The 27,864-nt window shown below is 32.5% G+C and overlaps 3 protein-coding genes and 2 long non-coding RNA genes across 5 annotated transcripts; all 5 read right to left on the reverse strand.

The window, feature by feature from the left end:
- Nucleotides 1–3,561, reverse strand: LOC128159334 (keratin-associated protein 5-1-like). Its single transcript, XM_052822390.1, has 3 exons — nt 3,535–3,561; nt 2,782–2,971; nt 1–1,821 (listed from the first exon to the last, which is right to left on the reverse strand). Exons 1-3 carry the CDS (start codon nt 3,544–3,546, stop codon nt 1,580–1,582), a joined length of 444 nt encoding a protein of 147 aa, XP_052678350.1. The 5' UTR covers nt 3,547–3,561; the 3' UTR covers nt 1–1,579.
- Nucleotides 3,562–6,687: 3,126 nt separating this feature from the next.
- On the reverse strand, nt 6,688–11,414 carry LOC128160466 (uncharacterized). Its single transcript, XM_052823793.1, has 3 exons — nt 11,252–11,414; nt 7,406–7,676; nt 6,688–6,965 (listed from the first exon to the last, which is right to left on the reverse strand). The coding sequence occupies exons 2-3, from the start codon at nt 7,661–7,663 to the stop codon at nt 6,837–6,839; spliced, it is 387 nt and encodes a 128-aa protein (XP_052679753.1). The 5' UTR covers nt 7,664–7,676; nt 11,252–11,414; the 3' UTR covers nt 6,688–6,836.
- Nucleotides 11,415–12,053: 639 nt separating this feature from the next.
- On the reverse strand, nt 12,054–14,568 carry LOC128161713 (uncharacterized). The gene is made up of 2 exons (XM_052825077.1): nt 14,372–14,568; nt 12,054–12,640 (listed from the first exon to the last, which is right to left on the reverse strand). Exons 1-2 carry the CDS (start codon nt 14,510–14,512, stop codon nt 12,434–12,436), a joined length of 348 nt encoding a protein of 115 aa, XP_052681037.1. The 5' UTR covers nt 14,513–14,568; the 3' UTR covers nt 12,054–12,433.
- A 1,858-nt stretch (nt 14,569–16,426) lies between these two features.
- Nucleotides 16,427–17,166, reverse strand: LOC128161711 (uncharacterized). The gene is made up of 2 exons (XR_008240400.1): nt 17,018–17,166; nt 16,427–16,716 (listed from the first exon to the last, which is right to left on the reverse strand). It is a non-coding gene; the product is annotated as an uncharacterized LOC128161711 (long non-coding RNA).
- Nucleotides 17,167–18,865: 1,699 nt separating this feature from the next.
- LOC128158256 (uncharacterized) lies at nt 18,866–19,878 on the reverse strand. Its single transcript, XR_008239940.1, has 2 exons — nt 19,751–19,878; nt 18,866–19,101 (listed from the first exon to the last, which is right to left on the reverse strand). It is a non-coding gene; the product is annotated as an uncharacterized LOC128158256 (long non-coding RNA).
- Between the last annotated feature and the right edge of the window lie 7,986 nt (nt 19,879–27,864).

The raw sequence follows: 27,864 nt of genomic DNA on the forward strand, positions 1-27,864 counted from the left end.
TAAATAGATAGATAATTTATTAATAAATAAATACAGAAATTATCAAATGAATAAATAAATGAATAAAAAAGTTTTTTGTTAACAAATACATGTATAGTTTTCGACATGTTCACATGAGTTTTATGAAAAATAGACATTGAAAGAAAACAATCTTTACAAATATATAAAGGTAGAAGTTAATTTCAATGAATTATAAAAATATTTGGCAAACAAAACTGATCTGGATAATCCTTTATCATCAGTCAACTTGCAATCATGGACATAAATATGATATTTCATGTAAATGTACAAAAATACTGAGAAGTATTCAACCAAATGTAGACAAATGAAATGAGAAGTTACAAATGCTTGTTCATATGACAAGAGTTTTTAAAAAAGTATGAATAAATTTGAGCTCCCAGTTGTAAAACAAGCCAATACAGGACACACATTTTACAGATGTAAAAATGAAATAACAATATCAAAGATTAAACTTGTACCTTTCATTGCAATGGTAAAAAACAAGCAAAAATAATAGAACTTATCAAACACCACAAGACTTGTTGAAATCAAACTAAGCATCATTCTAGAAGTCTTAGATCATTCTATTTCAGTATAACGTACGGTTTGCTTGAATAGAATTTTAATATGAACCTGGTAATGTTTCATTTGTTCTTTCTGGTTCCAAGAGAAAGAAAAAATGAAAATGTCAACTCTCAATGAAATGAATCAGATGTATTTTTATCAAATGAATGCATTTCTACGATTTGTACAAAAAAATCCAGTTTTCTGTATTACAACGAATTCATACAAAATCCAAATGTTACGTATTAACTATATGTGCATGTAACAAGTCTATATTGGCCATTGGATGCAGAAAAATTATTCAGTGCACATTTTTAACCGGCTTTTATAAAATATGTATATAACTTAGCACGAAAATATATGCCTGGTTGTCTCATTTTAAGGACATATAAAACATTGAAATAACAGTATTTACAATTTGTCATAAGTATTTGTATATCTTCGTTAATTATTCAATGGTATGTTTAACAGCTTCTTAAAACCCCTAGACAAATGAGACTAAATAATATTGTTAAAGTAATATATTTATATCCACCAAGAATGATTCCCTCTATTTATTACGAAAATTGATTGTTATTCATAGCTCTGAAGAAACTGCAGGACAGAAATCTATTCATCCCGGTTATTGATTGGTCAACACCTTTTGCTATTTTATTAGCTGACATACTGATGTACATTTTCAATAATTAAGTTAATTTTTCTTTTTTAAAAATAAATGTATCGATTGGCTAACAGAAAGGTGTAAATATAAAAAGATAAAATGCTTTTTGATGATTCATGCTGATTTTGAAGGTCACGATCATTGCAGGAAAAAGATGAATTTTTTCTGCAATATTCAGCATGATTCACCAAAAAAGCATTTTATTATTTAAATAAACAGGGAAATAAAACCTCATCGCTATCCCATAAGCACATTTGTGAATCAGCTCAATGAACCTTTTTTAAATGGTCAACACGAAATTAATAGAAGTAGACAATTATTTTTTAAAACATAAAAGCATTTCCGTCAAGTGTTTCAAGATTCCATTGGCTGTGAAGTAACAGCATTTTTACAAGCCTCTTCATAGGATGGGGGTTGGTCAGTTACAACAGAGGATGGTGTAAGGACAGGCGCCGCGTTAACTACGTATACATCCGGTGGCTCTCGTCGTCTGCGTTGATTGCAACATCCGTCACAAGCATCGCCGAGGAAACAAAGCCACCAATGAGAGGCGAAATGATGACTGACATCTCCCCCGCCGTCGTCAGAGCAACATCCTGCAATCAAAGTACATTATAACAGTTAGACAGGTGTATTAGTTTTGTTACATTGCTATCTGTTTATATAACTACTGACCAATATATAAAAATATTTTATGAATATCGGTAATATTTATTCAAAAAATTTCCCCTTACTAGCCATCTTTTTTTCAGAAACATGCTTTTTGGGTTTTTCCTTCGGAAAATTAGAAATACGGGAAAACCTGCATCCATCTACAGGCTAAGTTGTACAACGCATTGATTTTAATATCACATAGTTGTCCTTAAACCTTTTCATCTAATATCGTAACTAGGAGGGTATCTAAAGGGTCTTACCACGGGGGAATTTGTCAGTTTATGAGAATGATTAGTCAACAGATTTTGTCGAATAGTAAATTTATCATCACGAGTCACACAGGGGATTTTCTATCTCCCGATGTTTATGACTGTTTGTAAATGAAGCTAGCGATACATGTATCGATTTTATCAAGCTTATTGTTTCTTATTGGTAAACTTGAAAGTATGGGAGCATGATGGTTGCTTATACCCCAACGAACTTTATTTCTGACTGGAAGCCTTTGCTTGTTTGTTTTTAAATAGAGAAGAATAAATATCACAAACACCCCCCCCCCCCCCCCAAAAAAAAAAAAATCTTGCGTACGATTTCAAGAGTTTAAAAATCCAGTTCTGAAAGTTGACATACATGAAACTATTAAAAAAGCAATCCAATGTTAACACCACCCAAAACCCATAATGAATAAGATTTATGTTTGGTGGGTTTCCACATTTTTTTTCTTATTTCAAGGTTTGGACTCCTCTATCAGCTTAGAACCCGAAAGGTGCTTTCATTGAACGATAATTTTTATATTTTTTTTAAATGGAAATATATATCTGAGAACATTTAAGAGGCTGTCCTGATAAGACGTCGTCATTAATGATGCAGCTATATAAAGGTTATCCTCATTGTCTACATCTTACCATTACATTCACAACAATGGCAGCCTGATCCGTCTCCACAGCAACCGTGGAATCCCACACATTCACAGTCTTTACAACAATCGCCGCAGTAACATATATCACGTGCACAGTCGCCACAGTCGGTGCAGTCGCCGCAATCGCCGCAATCACCGCAATCACAACTGCCGCAGTCGATGTCACCCATTTTTTTCTATCAATATCAATATGTAAGCAATTTTCAATTACCAATAAAATCCATATGACATGCGCGAAACTAGAGAAGTGTGGCTAAATTAGTTAAGTTACTGAAAATAAGGTCTCTGACCCCCCCCCCCCCCCCTTCCTTTCCGGCAAACTGTCATGTTTTAGATTTTGAATTTGCCGGGTGAGACAGTAAATACAAAATTTACAACATTCTGTCCGGTTGTAATTTTTTTTAGTGCCACACGATAAATTAAATTTTAGATGACAAAACCAAACTCATTGGAACCCCCTCTACTTGAAAAAAAAATTCTAGATCCGCGCATGTTATAATTCCTAACACCTCACTGACAACATTCAGTTTATATTAAGGGAACTCCTAACCATGCAGTTGATCATATACTATGCTAATTATCTACGAAAATACGTTATCTTCATCTTAACAAGACAGGGAAGTATGTGTGTACGCACAGTGTGAACACACGAAGGTAAATTCAGACTCTAGGTCTAAGTTGTTGACAAACATCATTCAGATCTATAGTCACGTGCCGCACCCACACACACACAGATTACCTGTAGGCACATGTACTACCAAAGAAATACGGAAAAACACACAGATAAACATACATATATGTGGTTCCACTGTTGCCATTTTGTAAGAGTTTCAGATTCATGTATACCGTGCTTTTGTTTTTAAAAGAGAACGAACTAATAAGAAAGAAGGAGAGAGAAAGGAAAGAGACACATACCTGTAATTCAGTCGGACGACGTTTCTATTTTTAACACGGGAATTTCCACGTGGGTAAACAAAAAATATTACACGACCCCGTTTATTAGAACCCGTTAGAACAGATGTAGATAATAGCAATAAAAGTTAATGTGTCGAGGCGATTTAAATCGGCCGAAGAGCTCAGCTTTCCTCGGACATTATTGATTAAATTAGGAAAACGTTAAACAGTTAAACAGTTTTTTTTGTTTTTGTTTTTTTTTAAGTAAAGTGATACAAACACATTAAATAATTAAAGAACTTACTTTTCATCTCACACGACCGCTTTCTTTGTTTATTTACTCGGCACTAGTCGGCAGTGTATAGACCAGTCACTAAAGGAGTACTTTAGTATCATTTCCCGTGAATTTTCCGGTTGGATTAGCGTCAAAAATGTTGTCATCATATTGTAGTAAATGCGCGGATCCAGAATGTTTTTTTTCCCGGGGGGGGGGGGGGGGGTGCGAGGTATAATTTTGTTTTCCGTGGGGGTCGAGGCATTTCATGGGATTTCCACTATGTTAATGAATTAAATTTGAGTTTTCTATATAGTGACAAATTCTGACCTCTAGGTTCTTGCATAGTTGATGTGTCGAAGTGAAAGAACTTGGTTCTTTGTTCTTTTGTCAAAGTTCACCTTAAAACAACGCCTGTCAATGTCTAGAATTAATTTCATCGGTTAATGTTCAGGGGGGGGGGGTGTTTTGTTTTTGTTTTTTTGTTTTTGTTGAGTTCCCAGCTTTCTTTTTTTTAGCTCACCTAAGCAGAAAGCTCAAGTGAGCTTTTCTGATCAAAATTTGTCGTCGTTGGTGTTGGTGTTGGCGGCGTTGTCGTTGTAAACTTTTCACATTTTCTTCTTCTTCTCCAGAACCACTTGGCAGATTTCAACCAAATTTGGCACAAAGCATCACTGGGTGAAGGGGATTCAAGTTTGTTCAAATGAAGGGTCAAGCCCTCTTTAAAGGGGGGATAATTGAGAATTATTGAAAATTTGTTTGTATTTTTCAAAAATCTTCTTCTCAAAAACTTTTCGGCCAGAAAAGCTCAAATTAAAATGGAAGCATCATCAAGTAGTTTAGAATCAAGTTTGTTCAAATCATGGTCCCCTGGGGTAGGTGGGGCCACAATAGGGGGCTCAAGTTTTACATAGGAATATATAGAGAAAATCTTTAAAAATCTTCTTCTCAAAAACTATCAAGCCAAAAAAGCTCAAATTAAAATGGAAGCATCATCAGGTAGTGTAGAATCAAGTTTGTTCAAATCATGGTTCCCTGGGGTAGGGTGGGGCCACAATAGGGGGAATGGAGTTTTACATAGGAATATATGGAGAAAATCTTTAAAAATCTTCTTCTCAAAACTTATCAGGCCAGAAAAGCTCAAATTTGAGTGGAACCACTCAGATAGTGTAGATTCAAGTTTGTTCATAACATGGTCCCCAGGGATAGGGTGGGGCCACAGTTGGGGGATGAATTTTTATACAATGATATATATATATATAATCTTTTAAAGAAAATTTAAAAAAAAACTATTAGGCCAGGAAAGCTCAAATTGGCGTGTAAGCATTCTTCGATAGTGTAGATTCAAGTTTGTTCAAATCATGGTCCCCGGTGGTAGGGTGGGGCCACAATTGGGGGATGAATTTTTATACAAGAATATATAGAGAAAATCTTTAAAAAAAACCTTTTTTTAAACTATTAGGCCAGGAAAGCTCAAATTGGCGTGTTAGCATCCTAAGAAAGTGTAGATTCAAGTTTGTTCAAATCATGGTTCCTGGGAGTAGGGCGGGGCCACAATGGGGGATAAATTTTTATATATACTAGAGAAAATCTTCTTCTCAAAACTATTAGGCCAGGAAAGCCCAAATTTGAGTTGAAGCATCCCCAGATTGTATAGATTCAAGTTTGTTTAAATCATAGCCCCGAGGTACGGTGAGGCCACAATGGGGGATGAATTTTTACATAGGAATATATAGAGAAAATCTTTAAAAATCTTCTTTTTAAAAACTATTTGGCCAGAAAAGCTTAAACTTGTGTAGAGGCATTTAGGGTAGTGTAAATTCAAGTTTGCAAAATCATAGTCCCTGGGAGTAGGGCGGAGCCTCAATGGCGGTTTGAATTTTTACATAGGAATATATAGAGAAAATCTTTAAAAATATTCTGAGAAAATTTTCAGTACAAAACTCAGTACTTTGTATGAAAGCTCAGGTTATGCAGATTTAAGTTTGATGAAACCATGATTCCCTAGAGAAAAGTGGGGCCACAAAATGGGGGGGGGGGGGGGTATATAGGATCAGAGAAAAATCTTCTTAGAGGTACAACAACAAAAGGGGCTTGATATTTACCCCAAAAAAAAGATGTAGATAAAAACTGGCAGATTTTCAATAATTTGTTTTGGCAAGATCTACTGTACTTAGATGTCAAGATATTTTGATACTGTAATGCTAATTTGGCCAAAGTTAAGGCAATTGTTGCTCAGGTGAGCGATGTGGCCCCTGGGCCTCTTGTTTAAATATTGTGTTTACAACTCATATCACAGATGAAAGTATTAAAAGAATTGTCCCATCTTTGCTCTTGATTTGGTTTGTTTTCGTTATTTAAATTTTCTGTTGTTCTTTTGGGTGTTTTTTTTCTTTTTTGGGGGGGTGGGGGTGGGGGGTATTTTTTAATTATGTTGCGATTGAGGGGGGTGTTATGATAAGAAAAAAACACTGTGTTGTTTTCCTTTTTATTTAAAGGATACATATAAATTATAGTATTTCACGGATAAAAATTTAATAAACTAATTCAATTCAATACATAATATTGTTTTCCTTGCAAGTAACATAAATTATGAATATTTTTCAAATGGAACTAGACAGACAAATCTTCATTATAGTAATTGTAAAATTCATATGCATAATTCTACAGCGAATCAAGAATTTTTGAGACATTCTCTTTGAAAACTTTTGTGATATTGTATTTTTTTATGATCGTTATAAAATGCAAAAATGATACTAGGGTATGTCATGATTTCATTGGTGGCGACGTAACAACATTTTCACAGGCCTCTTCATAGGATGGGGGCTGGGCGGTTACAACAGAGGATGGTGTAAGGACAGGCGCTGCGTTATCTACGTATACATCCTGGGGCTCCTGACGTCTGCGTTGATTGCAACATCCGTCACATGAATCGCCGACAAAGCAAAGCCACCAATGAGCCGCAACATGATGACCAACATCACCGGCGTCTCCGCAACAAGCTACAATCAGAGGTGCAACAGTTTATTTAGAAAATGACACTGTCGTAACGTCATTTTTAATTTATTATGTACCAAACGAAACAATCATGATCAATGAACAGACTTACAATTAGAACATTTGTACTGTTAAGACATTTAGAGTAGAAAGAATGGATTGGAGCCTTGACGATAGTTATTTTACAATGATAATAAAATTGACCAAAAACATTGGAGCAGGGATTGCTTTAATGTTCAAATGTGCAACTTTTACTCGTTTTCTATTAAATGTCTACTTAATTTTGTAGCACTTTTTCAATATATATATATATATATATATATATATATATATATATATATATATATATATATATATATATATATATATATATATATATATATATATATATATATATTGCTAAAAATGGCACTTTCTTCTTGATGACCAATCTTTTTACAATTACCATTGCATTCACAGCAATGGCAGCATAATTCGTCTCCACAGCAACCATGGAATCCCACACATTCACAGTCCTTACAACTTTCGCCACAATTACATATATCACAGTCGCCACAGCTGGTGCAGTCGCCGCAGTCACAGTTACCGCAATTGCCACAATCGCAACATCCACTGCAATCACCGCATTCGCCACATTCGCCGATATTAGTACAGCAGCAAGCAATACAATCGAAGCAAGCGCCGCAATCATCGCCCATTTCATAAAGTTTTTTTCTCTACAAGAAACGCATTTATGTATAAGAGGCGTTTTAACAATTATATTGTTTAAATTAAAGCATTTTAAAAGACTTTGCTTTGACCTAAATAAATGATTTAGAAATTGTCTAGTTGGCATAGTACTGCAGATCATTTCAAACTCTTATATACTGACATTTATAATGGATTTTAAAGAAATATATTATTATCCGTTCTTGAAAGAGGGTGTTGCAGTTTCTGTGTTTTTTCCATATTCAAAGTTACAGAATTCGATGTTATTTTTTTTGGGGGGGGGGGGGGGGGGGAGGGGGGGTTGTTTGGGTTAAATCTAAGAACGCTTTGTTAATTTTCCCTTTTACAAACAATGTCTTGATTAGTCGAGTGGTTACGCAGTTAGAATAGATTGTAACCCTGTTCAACTTTTTTGATTTGGGTTCGAATTACGGAACAGTTCGAATTTTTTAAAAACATATTTCTTTTAATCGCAAGAAAAGGTAATGTATATGGATGATTTAAAAATGTCAGAATTAAGTTATTTTTAACGCTTGTCAATAAATATTTTACATGCGTGCTTAATTTTTTTCAAAATTACTGTGTGAAGTATCTGTTACAAACTTGAATTTTTAATAAATATCATTTTCTTCTAAACAAGGGATTTCAAAACAATGTAAAAGGTCTGGGGGTTTTATGAAATAACAGGTTGTGCCGTTTTAAAAGATACATATATATATTGTAAAAAACAAAAAATTCAATAAAAAAGTATTAATCGGTGATCCGTAGGTACCTACAACAAGTACGTATAGATTTGTTCCACCTTTTTATCTAGATTACTAGTATGAGTTTATCTAGATATTATAAAACTTACGATGATGATAATTTCATCAACTCTGTCAGAATCTAATTTGTTCATATAGCTCAAAAGAATGGTATTCTAAAAAGGTTGGACCGTATAAATCAATTTTGATATGTGTAAACACCAACTGTATTTATGAAAATCAAATGGTGGTTGCTGTGTTCAATACAAATGCGCTTATAATGTAATTGGTTTTTATTGTCTACCTACGGAACATAGTTGTTATGTAAATGTGGTCGTCTACGTAATATGTCTATATTACGATTATGACTCTTCAGGATTCCACGGGTATTTAAACGTCCTTTCCACATTAGGTAATAAACACGCTATTTTGCGAAACCCTCTTTGGCTGAAAGGGCTATAAAGAGAGATTTATATATGCTCAGGGGAGATTTTTTAAAACGTGGTCTGATATGATCTTGCCGCTTGACCTTAAAACGTTGTTCATTGTCCCTGCACATCCTTTGATCAATCTGATGATGAAGTATGAACAAGATTTGACCAAGAAGATATACTATAGTCTGTCCCAAGATATTTATGCTGCATATTTGAACGGTTTTTAATAAAAAAAATACACATACCTGTGACTGAAGTGCAATTAAAATCGATGAAAGGGAAAATTCCCAAGATAACTTCATTCAAACATTATCATTTTTCCCTCGTAAAAATTCACAGGAACGAAAACAGATTTCCTACGGAGATTTATAATGGGGATTGTTGACATCTTTTCTCCATTCGGAAATACTCGGGACACTTCGCGCAATTTTTCAACGTTATCATCCGGGCGTCTTCATCTCCTTGGCAATGGAAAAACCTCGTAGACTTTTTATTTTTAGCCGTGTACTGATACCCGACAAGCTAGAGGGGGCGTTTCAAAGGGGAAATCTTGGGATTTTTTCATACTATTGAATGAACATCGTCTGAACCAAGAGGTATTTATAAATATTGAATAATTTAAGAAAATATGCGGCAAAAATATCTTGGGACAGACTATAAATGACATATTCTACTATATGGCATTTCATATAAACCTAGAATTTTTTATTAGTTCATGAGCCATGCAGATCGGGTCATGTGTAGAGAAAATATACAATGGACTAATAATCTCGAACGAACGAATAAAAAGACGGACAGACAATGCTCGCGATCACTCGTATGAAGTCACAATAGTTCGTCGGGTATTCGTCGGGGTTGGCAAAAAAAGCGGGAAATACTCATATTTTTCAGGACGGTGGGAAATACTGGGAATTCTCGGGAATAACTGGTATTTCCCGGGAAATACTGGGAAATAAAGTTTAACTACATATTATAGTACGTCATACTTAGTCTTAATCAAATCTGTTGGGATGTAGACAATATTAATAGTACACCTTGTCAGCTATGAAATTTTATAATAGTCCTTAATTTTAACAAGCTTTGACTAGCCAGTAATTAATTGGTTATCTTCTGATGAATATTCCAAACATGGTTCATTCATACACAATTGTTATTTGTTTTTAAGACTAAAGTCAGGTTTAGGTGCATCTATACAGTTATCATAAACATGATATCAAAAGTTCCATCTTCTGATTATTTAGTGTATGTGAAAATGGGCCAAGAAAGTTATGAATATAAAGTGTGACCTGTGTCACTTCCTCAGTATGATACACACTTGAGAAGCCAATTAGCCCCACTCATAGTCATAGTATATATCTCCCCAAAATAGGAGCACAAAATTGTCAAGAGTCAATAATTAAAACAACATGACATTGTGTGATTATATAATTGTTACTTGTAACACCTATAATGATTATGACAGTTCATTTTGTGCTTTAAATTATAAATCTGTAAACTTGGGGTACAAAAAGCTAGACTAAAATTTGTACTCTAGCAGCTGTAGAAGTCTTTTGGAATAGGTGATCTGGTGAATTTAATATTCATAAACTGACAGTGAAATGGCGAAGTATGCTAAATGGTGTTTTGATGCTTATTGTTAATATCTTATATCCTAAACATATATTTTACATTGAGCAAATTAAAGAAAAAAAATATTATAAGTTTGTATTTCCCAGTATTTCCCAGTTTAATGAAAATCAGTAGTATTTACCAGGACGGGAAATACCGGTATTTACCACCGGTAATTCCTGGCACTGGTATTTCCCGGCCAACCCTGGTATTCGTAGTATATCGCACGTACATGTATAGTCCAAAGATTTGCACGTGACCTTCCATGTCGAATAATTACATGTACTACAAATATATGTACGAGAGCAGTACGTGCAAGTGTTGTTCGAGGGTCTAAGAGATTTCAAAATTGTACTCTAGCCACAAATTTTAAACAATTCATATATGAACGTACATGAGAGCTGAAGGGTTCACTGGCACCAACGACCCCCGCTCGTGTTAATATATACGTCTAAAATACATTCATGTAGGCATGAAGTAGTTAAGGTGTTCTGAAAAATACAACTTTCAGTGAAGTAAAGGAAGGTGAAAGTTTTGAAGCGCATTAACATGTTCCTTTGTGGACGGATCGATTCTGTGAACTACATTTTGGACATCCAACAATCATCAGAAAAAAGAGAGAATGCACGAAGGCACGTGTTGTTGTTATATTGTTTACACCTGATACCATATTTTTGATTAAGGAAAATATAGATATGTGATAGATAAGAGTCTCATTACGTGACGAAAATGCATTTTATCGCAAAGGGAAAAAGAGAGAGGATCAATAGAAAGAAAGAAAAAATTAAGGAAAGTTACCTGTTGTCAGTTGAACGACGGTCCTATATATCAAATCTAAAATTATCACGTGCGACACAAACAAAAAAAGCCTTCACCAGACGTTAATATTTTTAGAACACAAGTTAACGTTAAAGCTATGCATACAATTTCTATCGCGCTTCTTTTCTTAGACCTTATGTACGAGCACTGTTTTTATAGGTAGCAGTTTCAATGTTAGGTATCTCTTCAGATTCAATAAGAGTAAGTGAGGACTTAATAAGTGTTAACATACCCCACTTTTCTCTAATATTTACCTATACTTCACATAATTAGTGGTAGGGAATGCTTACATACGCAAAAAATAACTTTTAAATTGAACATAACTCCCAAGAAAAAGATCACATCAAAACCTCTTGCAAGTGTGCACATCTACCATATACTTTTCTTTTAAACCAACAGTTAAATTCTAAAATCAGTGTCAAAATTTCCATAAAAATAATGGAATCAGAATTTCCTGGTGATATAATGCACATCTTTACATGAAATCCTCAATGCCTACAACGTGTAACTGTTGAAGAGGAATAACTGTTGCGCTTACAAAAAAAACAACAACAACAAAATCCGGACTGATGGACTGACTGACGGACAGACGATCGAACACATTTAACCTCTCGCAACTTGTTGACTGGGGTATAAAAAATACACAAAAGTAATAAAATGAAGATTTTAATGATAATTTAAAAAGTATGAATTCTATATTATATTCGAAAAACTTATCCTAGTTACATGTCTTTTTTTTTTTATCTAATTAAATGAGTGAGGAGAAAAACTTTTTTTTTTTGCAGTTATCGCTAACTTCATTTCTTATGAATCATCAAAAAAAATTATTTTGTTGTTAAATATTAAATCTTTTTTTGAACAATTAATAAATTGTAAAAATAATTATAAAATTAACTATATTACTGTTAATGAACATCAATACGTTAGCTAATAGAAACAACCAATCGTCTCTATAGGAATCTGAGTTTGACACCATCATGGTTATTTTGTGCAGTCCGTGATTTTTCTCATGTCGCTGTAGGTTTCGACCAATCAATAAATGGGACGTGTACATGTAGATTTGAGTCCTGTCAGTTTCTACAGAGCTATGAATAACAATAAGTATAGTGAGAAATTAAAGGAATCAAACTCGGTAGATGTAGATATATATAATTCATGATTTCATTGGCTGCGATGTAACAGTTTCCTCACTAGCTTTTTTTTTTGAAGTAGATTGAGCGGCTCCCTCGTGCACAGACGGCGTATTAACATCCGGGGACTCCTGACGTCTGCGTTGATTGCAACATCCAACCCAAGAACCACCGACACAGCAAAGCCACCAATGAGCCGCGGAATGATGGCCAATATTTTCCTCGTCTCTGCAACAAGCTGTAATCAAAAGTAAAGTGTAACAATTGAGCAAATATAGACTATTTACTAAGGTTTCAACAGTAAGAACACGCCCTTAAAAGTACAGAAGATTTTAAATCAATGCTTGACAGCTTAACATGACATGCTTTCTTACACGTCACGTGATGATATTTAATGCACAATGTAACCTGAGAGAAATCAATAGGTGAGTTATAATATTCAACATGTCTCAACCTTTGGTCACAACAGAGAAAGCGAAAGTAGAAGCAGTTTTTCTCTTAAAAACAATGAGCTCATGTTTGTCTATTAATCTCCCTTTGATAAAATTTGGATAATGCAAATATACAAGTACTATTGAACGGAGAGCAATAGACAAACATGCGCTGACTATGTATGAAGTCAGTATAAAAGTGTGCGTCCTCGTTTTTGTATGTCGATCCTAGAAATCATGATGTACCCCACTTGTGAAAACTGATTCGTATTATGTAAGAATTAGTATATACTTTTATTTAATGTAATTACGTAAAGCTGCAGTTTTGGTGTTGACATCCCTGCAATTAAAATAAAATTGCTTGTTAAAAAAGTTTTTCTCGCAAATATTTCATGGCCTTTAGTGCCGTTATCCTTTGTTATATATAGCCTAATACATTTCATCAATGACGCGATGACGTGCTGTGGGACGCAAGCGAAATTTGCTTGATTATACGAGATAAAACAAACGTAAAGATATCAATAAAATATTTAACTAAATTATTGGTGAAAATCATATTAATGTAGGGAATAAGAAATAATTCTTTTAATATTATGAGGTGTTCAAATCCGGCCGCGCGTGATGAAGTCTATAATAGAACCTTTTGGGCTTAATAGAATTTGATCATCCCGATGTGATCACTTCAGAATACTAAATATATGATTCCATATTTCTTAATCAAACAACTCTTGGAAGTAAATTTTATGGTTGCAAATAACAAGACATTTCTACACAAGGAATGTCATTTTGACGTGTACAATGGTAAACAAAGGATATTATCAACAAAGAGTACATTGGTGGTTAATTTTCCGCAAAATTGTTGGAATGTAAAATAACACTATTAGTTTTGATAACACATGCAGATCTATTGATAAAAGGCATTACAGGCATAAAACAGATAAAAGGTATCGCAGACCTGGGGTATATTATTATGAAATATATTGCATTTAATTACAATTACATTTGAATTCTTTTCATTACAATCACAATTACCATTAATTTTATTTACAAATGTAATCAATTTAATAACAATTGATACTTTGCTTACGTAATGAATTATAGTAAATCGCACAAGAAAAAAAAACAAATTTCAACTTTTAAGTTAATTAGATTGTAAACAAATATAGCAATAACATGTTTTTCATTTTGCCCATCATATAAACATTTGATTAGAGGTCTAATCATCTTACTTTTGAAAGCATTGACAGACAGAAAACAGTATTTTGGCCTGAAACCTTGCCTGCAGTGTAATTTAAATGAAATTGAAAAATAAAGGTCATTACGGCCATCTTTTTTACGGAAGTAATTCATTGCATTACAAATACTTGTGATTGAAAAAAATGGATACATTACACATTACACCCCATTACATTTAATGGATGTAATGATTACGATACATAAACAGCATTACGCATAACCATTACCCCAGGTCTGAGGCATACTATTTTCATTGTTATTTCATCGATTTGCAGTCGTATCTCCATCATGCCTATCGTTACCTTTACAACAGTGACATTCTTCTTCAGGACAGCACAGGTATCCACAATTACATGTTTTGCAACAATGGCAACAGTTATAAAGATATAAATCAACGACACGACACTCGGAACAGTTACAACAGCTGCATTCACCACAGTCATCGCACTCACAACCTTCTCGGTCGGTGTCGGCCATTTTAGCTTGTAATTAGACTCTGTAACAACATGTCCTTTATATAAAGTACCTCCATATTTCTCACACAATAGTTCTTTAGGCAACGAGGAACTTATTTTAAAATAGGATTTTATCAAAATTACAATTTCTATTAAGTTTATTTCGCAGGTAAATATACAAGCAGAACAATGATTATTTCAGTTTAAATTGCCAAATTGAATAATATTTGCTTGAAAAAAAAGCTAAAGCCAGTATTTAAGGAAGTTATCTTTCATTACAGTGTCATTGTGCATTATAAACATTGTAATTTATACTGTAAACAAACCTAAATTGAACATTTATTAATTTTCACATGGAGAAGATTTTATTTCTATGGTTAATGGCTGGGTTTTTTTCTGGTAATCTTGATTTTACACTTTGAACGGATCACCTGTATCATTATTGTTTTGGTGATCATTATATAATCTATTGAAATTTTATCTATTTTATTTGACTGTCATGAATATATTATCATGAATTTGTTAATTTTATAGTAAGTATTTTTAATTTCCGACAGAAGAGTTAAAACAGAATAGCATTTAAGGGAATCTGAACGTGGCTACTGGTTATGTAATTCTGGTATGATTATATTGGGAGGGAACGGCCGTTTAGGATATTTAACAGGGAATAAGAAATTTAAGATATACATGTCAAGAAGTATTTTACTGAAAGGGTGAACAGCCGAAAAAAGATGACTTTTGAAATGCCAAATCACATACATTATACAGATAATATACATAACATAAATTATATATGTGTATACTACACAGAACGGCATTGAAAATTGATATACGTTTTCATATAAGTAATTCATTCAATAGCAACCAAATTTAAAGGGAATCGTGACAATTCAATTAAATTTTAATTGTAGTATTACGTAATAATATTTCAAATAATTTTACCTAATGTGGTACAATGTTAATATAATAATTAAAGTCAAGCTGGTGGCAAAGAGCATCATATACCATGTCTTGTTTTGTTTATACAGTGTATATGATGTATCAAAAGATAAAACTAATGGTCGTACCTCAAGCAAACTACAGTTTATAACTCCTTCAACCAGAAATTAATTATGGATAAAATCATATAAACTGGATCTGTTTACGCAACATAAACGCATTATATGACATGAAAGAAAACAGGGATAGATACTTCAAATATTTCTGAAATCATGAGTACCAAGCTACGTCATCTCTGGGATAATATAAACATACACAAACCGCCATTTCGCTTTGACGTATAGTTAGGAGTTATCTATACCCAGAAACAGAGTACGAAATATTTAATACATCACCCTTATGTAATCACCTTATATCGCCTTTACTACGCTAGCTGACACTAACTTTCACAAAGTAAAGCTGTCGTGTCCAAGATCATGTCACATTTGTTCTAAACTATACCAGGGTTAACAATTAGAACTATTTTAACAGGAGCTTGGACTTCGAGTAGTTGTATCAAATAGCATTGTAAGGTAGGTCTGTCTATTTCACTGCTGGCCACTCAGCCATGGCTCTTTGAAATCAACAAGATTTGTCTTGCTTTTGAGCTCAGACTATGCAATCTGTGTATATTTCACGTAAAAACAGCGTCAATATTTAACTTGTTTTGACGTAAGAAAAAAATAGTTTTAAATTCTACCGAAAGTCCAAGGTCTTGTTAAAATGGTTCTACATACAAAAAATATTCAAACAAAAACTTAAATGGATACCCGTGAAAAACCAATTTTGGAATCAAACACACAAGAAGAAGCTTTGTTGTCTGTATGCCTCTGTTTGGATTTGGACTTGTGTGTGTTTCAAGTGTTGTTTTTTTTAATCAACCAATTAAAACATTTAATCGTTAAGATAAAATTAAAAAAAACATTTATCATAAAACATTTTTATTATGCATAATTTAACTTATAATTCCAATCTGCGATAGAGAACTACCCTCTTATTCGGATTCCAAAACATTTGCACGTGAATCTTCTGCTCCAGGGGCACTTAAATGACCCGCCACATGACCCAGTCAAGTATCCATTTCTTCTGCATTTCCTGTAGCAAGCCCGTATTCGGCATTCACCGCGTCTGACACAATTTCCCACATTGACGCCAGAAGTGACCATCAATATGGACAAAAGAATTCCCAAAATAAAAATTGTTTTATAATTCATCTGCAATTGATAAAAATAAAGTAAATTAACTATATTCAGTCTAATTCATGTGAACCAAGTAACATGGCTACACGCCTTGCATTTTTTATTTTGACCAGTATAAATACATCACCGAATATGCCTTCAATAAGTCCATCTAAAATTTCAAGCTTGTTCATACATGATGTTATTTGTTATTATAATATATAGCACAATATAAAATGTTATTCTTATCATAAAATTGAGAGATAGATACAATATAACAGCATATTCAGTCGTTCCTGAATTACTCGAAACAAAAAAGAAATATATCTTCCATTACCTTAATAAGTGTTTCCTTCCTCAAAAACTGTTCAACTTCCTTCTTTATTTTGATTTATAATTTCATTAAATTTCAGTTATAGCTGCTTCGATAAAAATCAGCTAAGTCTGACTTCAGAGCGTAAAAGTTCTCTGCTATTTATCACAATCAAAAACATCATCCTTGTTTATTTGAAACACATATGTATTGATGCCTGAAGTAATTTTAATTCTTCATTGTAACATGTGGCTTTGAAGTAATGGAATATAACACAATAACCCCTGTAATTAGAAGGACAATTGTTGTTGCAAAATCACACCTGATACCAGTAAATGAGTTATTTTCACGTGCTAAATGATTGATGTCTGTTTTATACGAGTTCTATTCTGTTTCTGGAAAAAGGGGTGTTCTCTGTCCTATACTTATTGGTCTTGTTTAAATGTTTACAAACATAAATACGTAGAATTGTAATGTAGAGTTGTTTATCCTTGTCAAACCACACAATCTATTAATCGTTATAAAATCATACAATATAATGATAATTCTAGAATTACCGCACAAATACAACATTACAGATAAACAATAAAAATTTAGTCCTGTTTACTAGAATGGAATACCGGTATGACATTTTCAACATTACGTAATCGATATACAACAATAGTATCGATAAAATTGAAACAATTCTGATCGATATAAATTACCCGTGACAAGACTTCAAAACAAGAAAGCAAGGTTTTCTTCAATGCATGCTTTACATTTATGGAAATTTGTTGTATAAACTTAAGTTTTAAATTTAGTAATTCCCGATAAAACTTTCCCGTTTTATGCATACATCATTTATCCATACAGTATAGCAATCGTAACTTTCCGAGAAGTTGCGATTTACAGAATATACACATAATAAACATAGAATACAATTATAAGCGCATTAATGTTTAAGGTTTACAAACCAATCTGTAATGGTATGAAAATGTATGAAATTAAAACACGCTAGGTTATGCATTATTATCCATTTGCATGCATATTTTAATCCAAAACTGTCAGATTCAAAGTAGCTGGTCAAAGCCGGTGGTTTACTCGCCTTATACGCTTTCTGCCATGATGTCAATAAGTCAACTCGTTTTCGGGTACCCCGTTCGTTTTAATTGCTCCATTTTATTTTTAACTTTTTGTAGTAATCGAAGTCCGATCAAAGATATCTGCCTGCGATGCATAAACTCGTCCTACACTTCTCGTTAATTACTCAATCCGCGTTCTTGGTTACCCCGTTCTGAAAGGTTCTATCCCATTCTCTCACCAGAGGTCGCGCTTTGCAAGTGAATGAGTATCATAACTAAACTAACCCATTAAAGAAACGATTTGACTTATTTTATTTATTCATCATTTGTCAAATCTTAACTTTTATAAATTATCTAAATAGGCTCACAGTAAATATATTCACTCTTTACGAAATTATTCAATATTATGTTATTGCAAGTATATATTTTGATCGAGGCTATCACAGACTTGGATTCGCCAAAGTATGTCCACCACCTAACTCTCAGTTTTGCTATTTCAGGATTGTTTATCGAAAATGAAAATTTGTTTTTGATTCATATCACAATAATATCTTATCAGTTAAAATTTAATTATACCTTACGGACATCATCTCACATGTGTTGAAATACCAAAGGTGTAAGCAAGTACTCTGGTGCAGGCATTTTGTTATTTGCATAATGCCTTAATTTATAAGTATAGATATATTTAGTTAATACAGGTATCTGAATTAGTACAACAGTCCAATTAAGTTTTTGTTACGCACATGGTATTTTGTAGGTCATATTGCATAAAAGTTTATTGAAGGCTTCTATAAAGGACAAAATCTGCATATGTATTTTTATCAGAGTTTATTGTCAAACGGAATTCAACAATTAGACACAGTTGCAGATCATTGGTCTACCACGAGGACAGCTGAGGTCACTGCTACACATTCCGAAAAAATACCCCTTTATTTTACAACCTCCTTCACAGAAGTCAGAATTACAAGTTGTCATACAAAGACCTAAACCTTCGCAGATCAGCGGGGACATGAGTCCGATGGCAAATAATATAACGAGTGTCTTCATCTAAAAAAAAGATATGTATAATAAACACGTATACAAGAAGGAAAGAGTTGTTTGCTTGAAAGGAGACAACATAAACATCTGTATATCGATGCATGTGCTTTTGTATACTATCCTGTTTATCATCTTTTATCAGTGTTGGGCAAAAATAACAAAACGATAATTGAAAACAGAAATAATCATGAGTAAAACCAATACGAATATTTCACAGTTTAGGAATATTTTTTGGTAGCTTCATTCATTTTTATCTGTAAAGATTTAAATAAAACACTATGATTAATACAGTATGTTAAATAAAATTTTATTTTCTCAGTTCAATCATTACCATGCCCCTTTATCAACAACAACCCGAACTTCAAAACTAGCTAAAAGGTTATACTTTTTTAGTTGAGTCCGTTTTCTAAAGAAAAATATATATTTGTTACAAGGGCTTATATATCTATTGTTTAAAGCATTAAAATAAATCATAATTCCATAAATATCAGCATTATTTCGACCTTAAAGTAAATCTTTATCTTTCATTAAAAATAACTGAAAATAATATTGTGAAATGGTTTAAATGCTTTTTAAAACAATGAATATCAGTAAAATTAACGTTATTTTAATATTTGTTTCCGCGGTTTTAAAGAGCTTTTAACTTCTTCTTACTCACCTTTTTGGCTGTATAATGGAATAATTATACGTTGCTCTTCAGAGATATTATAGAATAAACTCGGATAAGCTTAATCTAGGAAATGATCTCGGCTTTTTATAACGATGAGAACATTTCCTCATTTTTTCTGCACACATCTGTACAAATGCCTGAAAGTATGTTATTTTTCATTGTGTCATGATCGACTAAAAACACGTTTTCAGTGAAACGCTTAAATTATAACAAATCAGTGTCGCGGATATTTTTGTTTTCTTAAGGCAAAATTAGTGGTTTGCATTTGGTAGATAAGCAATGTATTCATTTACCATTTAAAATCAGAAGCATTTGGTTGTATATCTAATTTAATTACATATGAACATATGAAATTTATAATAACGATGAGAACATTTCCTCATTTTTTCTGCACACATCTGTACAACTGCCTGAAAGTATGTTATTTTTCATTGTGTCATGATCGACTAAAAACACGTTTTCAGTGAAACGCTTAAATTATAACAAATCAGTGTCGCGGATATTTTTGTTTTCTTAAGGCAAAATTAGTGGTTTGCATTTGGTAGATAAGCAATGTATTCATTTACCATTTAAAATCAGAAGCATTTGGTTGTATATCTAATTTAATTACATATGAACATATGAAATTTATAATAATGTCAGTGTGATTGTGGATTTGTATAGTAACGTTTCATTTCCATCCGCACTATTTGTGAAACAGATACTATAAATTCCTAATAAAACGCGAGAAATTAATATCCGCATAAAATCGCGAGAGGCAACCCTCGCGAATTCTAATTTCTCGTCTTTAGTTTTCAGACAGTTTTGAACTATAAAAAATTATAACAAAAAATTGGTGATCGCGATTTTATATTCTTGTGATATGATACAAAGCAGTGGAATCGCGAAATTGAGTACTAGCGTAAAATAATGAATTTACAGTATATTAGTTCTGTTCTAGAATTTACTGATGGTAAAAAGTACACAATATGTAAAGGAAATGTATTTCTTTGGAAAATTGCGAAATATACTTTATTTATGTAAAAAAAAAACCCAATCATTTCATCATGTCAAACAATAAAACATTATGTTTTTCTAATCAATTTGGTATATTTAATTAGATGGATCACCATTCAACAATTTTTGTTCAATATTTTGGCATTTTAATCAAGTCTGGGTTATTGTTTCCAGGAAGAACAGCTTGTAAAAAAAATAAACGATTCGTAAAAAATGACATGTGGTGATAACAAAAAGTGATTAAAATCTGAAGTCCAAAGAAAAAATACAAAACAGGAGCTGAGCAAATACAGATCTCTAAACAAATTAGAGGTAGGATCAGGTGCCATAAAGGAGTAAGCATCCTCTGCTGACCGGTCACACGTGCCGTGTGCTATTTTTGTGATCGGCTTCGGCCGATCACTGTTGTGTCCATATGAGGCATACGGCAAACGCTTCCACGTGCGCACACATTCCGCTTGCATAAGTAGTTCTTATAAAAACTTGAAGTTTGGTTTAGTATTTATATAACATTTTACTCAGTTTTATATCAATTCATTTACCTTAAGAGAAGCAATCATACATAAAATACAGTTCGACCTGTTAATTCAAGAATGCACATTTTGTCTCACGCGTAAGAATTTTGATCGAAATGCAGTTGACCTCAATGAACTGACCTCAATCATAAGAAGATGCTCCATGAACTTACCTCGATCTATTGATGTTCCATAATAGTAGCTAGGAAGACGGATTGATACGTTATAATGCGACCTCAATAGCAAGTTATGATGGCATTCAATGTTTATCTGTCTCATTTAATCATTTTAATACAACTCTTTCTTTGTATACGTGTTAATGCTCTTTGAAGAGCCCTACTCAGTATTCTGAAGAAGAAGATACATTAACATTTAATGATTACGTTAAAAATATAAAACTAGACAAGGAGTTTACGAACGGCTTTCCCCAAATTTATTTCAAAATTAAATTTGTTGGCGGTTTATAATGATGAAATTATGGTGTACAGATTCAAAATATTCTATATTTTGTAAAAATAGTACTTTTTAAATTATTTTACATCAAACTGATCATGTTGATTGTTTCTCGCTATCAATATATCATTATTGCCGATCATTCCTTTAAAAGGAATACTTGTTTCTAATTGAGAAGAACGGAAAAATCCGTATATAATTTTGAGATTAATTATGGTCTAACAATAAGTATGAAAAACGTCATTTAGCATGTGACCCAGTGGAAGATTGTATTTGCGGTAAATAATAGTTTTAAAGAGACAGTACAGCTGAAAACATATGTGTGAATAACTTCATATTTACCTATTATGTCGTAAGGAAATAAAAAATAACGTTGATTGTAATAGTTGAGATACATAAAAAGCCCTTTTACATATTTGATTAACGTATTTGTGGGCTTCCAGAAATTTAAAGGTCGTACAACCCGGAATTACTGATATCGTTTATTTGTACCACGTGGACTTTGATTGACAGTAATTGACACGTGCTGAAAACTACAAGATCTTCGTCCGACTACGGTCATACGGTTATAAGAGGTTAAAAGGAAACTCTAAACGGAACACATCCTCACGTATTCGATGATTTATAAATGGTTTACCAATTTCAGTTCATTTTAAAATGAACAGACATAAATAAGTCAAATAACACCTCAAGGGGCCTCATTTACAAAAATGAATTTAGGTTGTAGCAATTCTTATAATAAAAACGAAAAATACACGCATACAAAATAATAATTGTGGTTATTTTTAAAACTTTGAACAATTACTACCTGGGAGATGTAGAAAAAACATACTTTTATCAAAAACCATGTCCAGGAGAATCTTTGCGAGCCCTGCATGTGTTTTGTTTACAGAAAATACGCATGCGTAATAGTATAGAAGGCTAAACCCCGTTAACATGTTGCGATGTAAATATGTGAGAGGTTAAACGTAATTATTAATTTTAATGAAATGTTTTAATTTATTTCATGGAGAACTTGGTAATTTTCTTAAAGTTTATACAGTCATGAGTAGTATAAAAAATGCCGAACCCGATCAGAAAAAAAATTTCAAATCGGTTTTTTGATAAGATGCGCAGTACTGTCTCTTAAAACAAGATGATATATCAAATTTAGTTATTGCTGAATAAATCCAACCATGGTTTTGATATTTCATATTAAACTAACACTGTATCATTCTATCAATATATTGTTTTGTCGTTTAATCAGAATGTCATTCTACCGTGGTCAAACAGTAAAAAACAGGTAGATTAGGTTACTGTATTTGGTAATCATCCTAATCAGATTTCGTATGTTTATAAACAGACGCTTTCATGTATTTTCTCTGAATATTTATATTCGATGAATATAAGTTATACATCGTATGAGATAACTGAGTGCAAAATAAAGCCGAATCTGCCAATTTATTCTTTAACCAGAAAAAGATTAGATTTTAAACTTACGGGATTATAAACAATAAAATCAGCAAAAATAAAGAGCATTAGAAAAAAGAAAGTCAAAATGAAAATTTTGATTCATTAAGAATGAATTGTCCAAATCATCAACACTAAACTCGACTTAGAAGTTATTGATCCCATGAATTCATTTGATTAATGTCTTTATAAACCTTTGAATAAGAATTAGATTGTTCCCAATTGCGCTTTGACATTAGACATATAGCCGTTTTTTGCAGAGAGGTTGATAGTCAGTATTGAATGGTATAAGCTGTTTTGTGCTACAAAATTCATTTAAAAATTGTAAATTACAAAGGTTGGGCTGTCTGCCATATCATGATCGTGTAACTTTTGTTCATGCTGAGTTAAGTTTATACTAGGTATGATACTTAATATATGTAATAAGTAATTGGTACCTTGGAATTAGTGCACGTGGAGAGGGGTATCCTATTGTGACCCGAGACGCTTCAATTAGTTCCGTGTATTATTTCCTTTTGTGAATGTTTATAGGACCTAACGATTCAGGTGGATTAAGGTAAAGTAATAATTCAAACATTTTATTTATAAAAGTTATAAAAGGAATTTTATTGTGGCATGGCTTAACTTAAACGAGTGACTTTTCCAAAAATTTTGAAAAAAAATCATACCTCAGGACAAAAAGGAGGTTATTAAATATATATTTTCATTTTTTTTGGTCCGCTATATCGAATGTTAAGAAATTACATTTCATTAATATATACAATCATTATGATATTTTTTTAACTAAATGATATTTGATTTTTAAACGGTTACCATCGTTTTGTCCAAATAACAGGTTACCCAACGTTTACAGATGGACATCCTTATCTATTCTTATTTTTTTTCTAATTATAGAATTATTAAATTTATTTCTTCTCTCTCCCTTTATCTTCTTCTCTCTCTCTCTCTCTCTCTCTCTCTCTCTCTCTCTCTCTCTCTCTCTCTCTCTCTCTCAAATTGGCATATGCCTGCCCATGGTGAAGGATATAGATATACAGCACAGGTAAATTCACTTTCGCTCAACCCCCACCCCAGCCGGGGCTGGAACTCACGAGCTGGGGTAAGAAACTACTGCTCTAACCACTCTTATACTTACCATACCATATAGAAGTTCAAAATACAATATTAAAAAAGCTTGACTCTAAAATGAATTATTTTTAGCCAAGGTACATAGACTCACAAATACAAATAGTGAAGGCTTGGCTATGACAAACGGGATTTGCTAAATTCTTGGGAGATGTATGATTTATTTGTAATCCTAATCGGGTAATTTTGATTCAAAAAGGAGCATTTCTTATTTAATTTTGAACCACATGCATGTCTAGAGCTCGAACCGTGATCATATCCCTCTTTTTGTTCTGTGCGACCAACCACAAGTCCATGTGTGACTCGCACGTATATACCCAATTTTACCCGAAGTGACAATCATTAAAGAAAAAAGAATGTATGAATCAAATATCTTTTAAAGAGTTCATTGTAATTGATGGAAAATTATAGACACACTAATCAATGATTTCTATTACTTAACAACTCATTTCATAACAATCCTTGTTTTATTGCTGGTGATTTGAATTTAAAATTTCTTCTTGAAGAAACTGTTACTGTATTTTGTTACAATGTTTTAAATAGTACTCTATCTTTATAAACACTTATATGACCCTGTGATTTTAATCAAATACACCCTAATCCTGTAATCCTGTATTGGACGTGGTACTTGATAAATGTTTTGATGCACTATTCATAATTTTTTTCTCGAAAGAGTTTTGATAAAAAGAATGTTTGTTTTCGCAGAGTAGAATGCATTAATGTATTACTCAGTACAAACAACATGTACTAAAACGTATCAAACGTTTTAAATTTCTGTGAAAACAGGCGTAGATTCTTAATTAAACGCTATTAATAAATCAATTTCAGCGTAAAATCGCTAGAGGCACATCTCGCTTTTACATTTTTGGACAGAAGAACACGAAGTGAAACTATGATAAGAAATTTAACGTTTGCAATTTTATATCCTCGCAATTTGATGTAAAACGGATGAATCGCAGAATTAAGTTTTCGCGTAAAATAAGGAATATGCATTATTTATCGGGATGTTTATGGTGGAATCCTCAAACAAAAACAATATATGTTATTACTGAATGTCTTTCTTTTTTTACCATTTACAAGGATTGAACAATAACACTGTTTAACGGTTTTCTTCAAAAAGAGGACTTCAAGGTGATATTGCTAAACCTGATAACAAATTAAGGTATTGTTTTTACTATACATGTGATATACAAGATTTATTGTCTTTTCTAATAAATTGATCAAAACAATATGGATTCCAGCACCCTGATTACTCAGTCAAATGATTCTTGCACCGTTGACGACACCTTGACAGTTGTCAAAACAAATGACCTAAATGGTTTGTAACCTTGGTAAAACTATCAAGGCTAAAACAAAATGCTATCATCATTCATTTAGATTGATTTTTTTACTGTTTCTTCGTCGTTAATAACCAATTGCATTCGGGGAAAACATCTGTGCTACAATGTTTTCAATGTAGATGGGTTTTTAAAGATGAAACATCGGGTCATTAAACAAAGACTGTTCTATTTTGCGGAATTCTCTACTTTTTGCAGAATATCCTAGAAACAGAACACGTGGATTATTTGCCCATTGGGATATGCATTATCTCACTTGTCATCTGTGTTATTAAAATATTACAGTTGCATAAAGAAAATAATTCCTAAACAAACTTTATAATGTTTGTTTATAAATTTTCAGAGCTTTGTTCAATTTCAAGATTGTTATTGATATTGAGTTTTTCCCAAAATTCTAAAGAGTAAATCTAGACAGTAATCAATAAAGCCAGTATAAAATGAATCAATCTTTATGTATCATTCTTTCAAAACAACTACACAAAGACAGATGAATTCAAGAAAAGAGAATAGATACTATTTTAATAAAACAACAAATCTAGAAAGGGTCTCCACAACATTAAGTATACTCATCTTTTTGATTCATTCAGCAACATTTGTGTAATAAATGTGGATATTTTCATCATTTCAGGCAGCACTTTAATAGCAATTCAATTAATTGTAAAAGTGTAAACTGAGTTGGGACAGTTTACGTTCATAAAACATCGAAGCGTTTATTAAAAATACATAAAGTGCTTAAAGTTAGTTTGTATGACACAAATTGGATTCATTCTTTTTTTTCTAATTTTCTGCTACTAAGTGTACAACGTGTAGCAATTTACCTTTAAAATGACATTCAATTGTGTTTATTCAAACACTTATACAAATGATATTAATACGCTTTTAATATTAGTCCCATTGTTACGTAAACAACATTTTTAATACGATATAAACTATTTGTTGTTGTGTGTTTTTTTTTTTGGAGGGGTTATCATTCAAAAACCTCGTTCCACACAAAATGACATCATTGCTATTTTATGCAGAACTTAGGCACAGAATTTTTTAACCGTATATCTAGTACCACGGTATTGACACAACTAGATCATAGCACAATTGTGATTCATTTTCTAATTTATAGAAATCAAAGTTTTTGAATGTCAATTGAGCAAGAAGACAAATATTTATCCTCTATCCCGCGTTAGTATATGACCTGCCATGAAAATCGTAAAGTTACATCAATACGACACATTTGTATATTGGTTTTCATCGTTCGTAATACACACAATATGTCTATTTAGAAGCTGGAAAAGTAAATGACAATGGTCTGATAGGATTATAATTAAATGTAGCTATGGAGTTGGGATGTGCAATATTCCATGTTATATGTTATCATTAAAAACATTTCCAAATCCTGAAATAGAAAAATGTAAACAAAGCAAAACGTTTTCTCAGATTTTATTTTCAATTAAATTTGTTGAGAATTCAACTATCAGGTACATTTGCAGAGTTTAGGTTTATCATTTGGACAAGAGGAGCCGTCACTGCATGTGCAAATCTTGTCAATTACCTTGCACATCATCCCACAATAAACACCAATACCACACGACTCTATACATTTTGAGCCTTCAACCATCGCACACTCGCTGTACAGCGGTGACGTAAGACCAATAGCCATGAATAAGGTGAACGCTTTCATCTGAAAAATCATGTGATTCTTATTTTATATTCTTATTTTTATGAACGAGAGTCATTTAAAAAAGTACTGTGCAATTATTAAATTTCGTGGGGACCGATTTTCGTGGATGGCTTAAATTTTACAGGTTCTTGAGGACGTAAATTCGTGTATTCTCATATATCTACAAAAGGAAATATTACTTTATTACCCTAATTTTTCAATTCGTGGAGGAGTTAGTTCGTTGCTGAAAGGTACCATCGTATTCCACAAAAATTAAGCCATAACGAAATATAATGATTCCACATTACCAGGAATTTTGCCAAAGATTTGTTGTTGTTTTTTTTTTTTACATAAAAGCATCTATCCACCAAGTTTGGAAGTCATAATTTACTAATAACTTCAATTAATTTGCAGTCAAAAAATTTAAAAAACTATTTATTTTTTTTTATTATTTAGGATGTCCCAAAAACTAAATAAAAATAAGGTCAAGCAGAACTTTAATGTTACAAACAATAAACTTTATAGTGTTGAAAATCATTTTTCTACTAATTAGTCCTAAAAGATGAATTTACAATG

This window comes from Crassostrea angulata, chromosome 8 (genome assembly GCF_025612915.1).
Source record: "Crassostrea angulata isolate pt1a10 chromosome 8, ASM2561291v2, whole genome shotgun sequence".
Taxonomy (NCBI): Eukaryota; Metazoa; Mollusca; class Bivalvia; order Ostreida; family Ostreidae; genus Magallana; species Magallana angulata.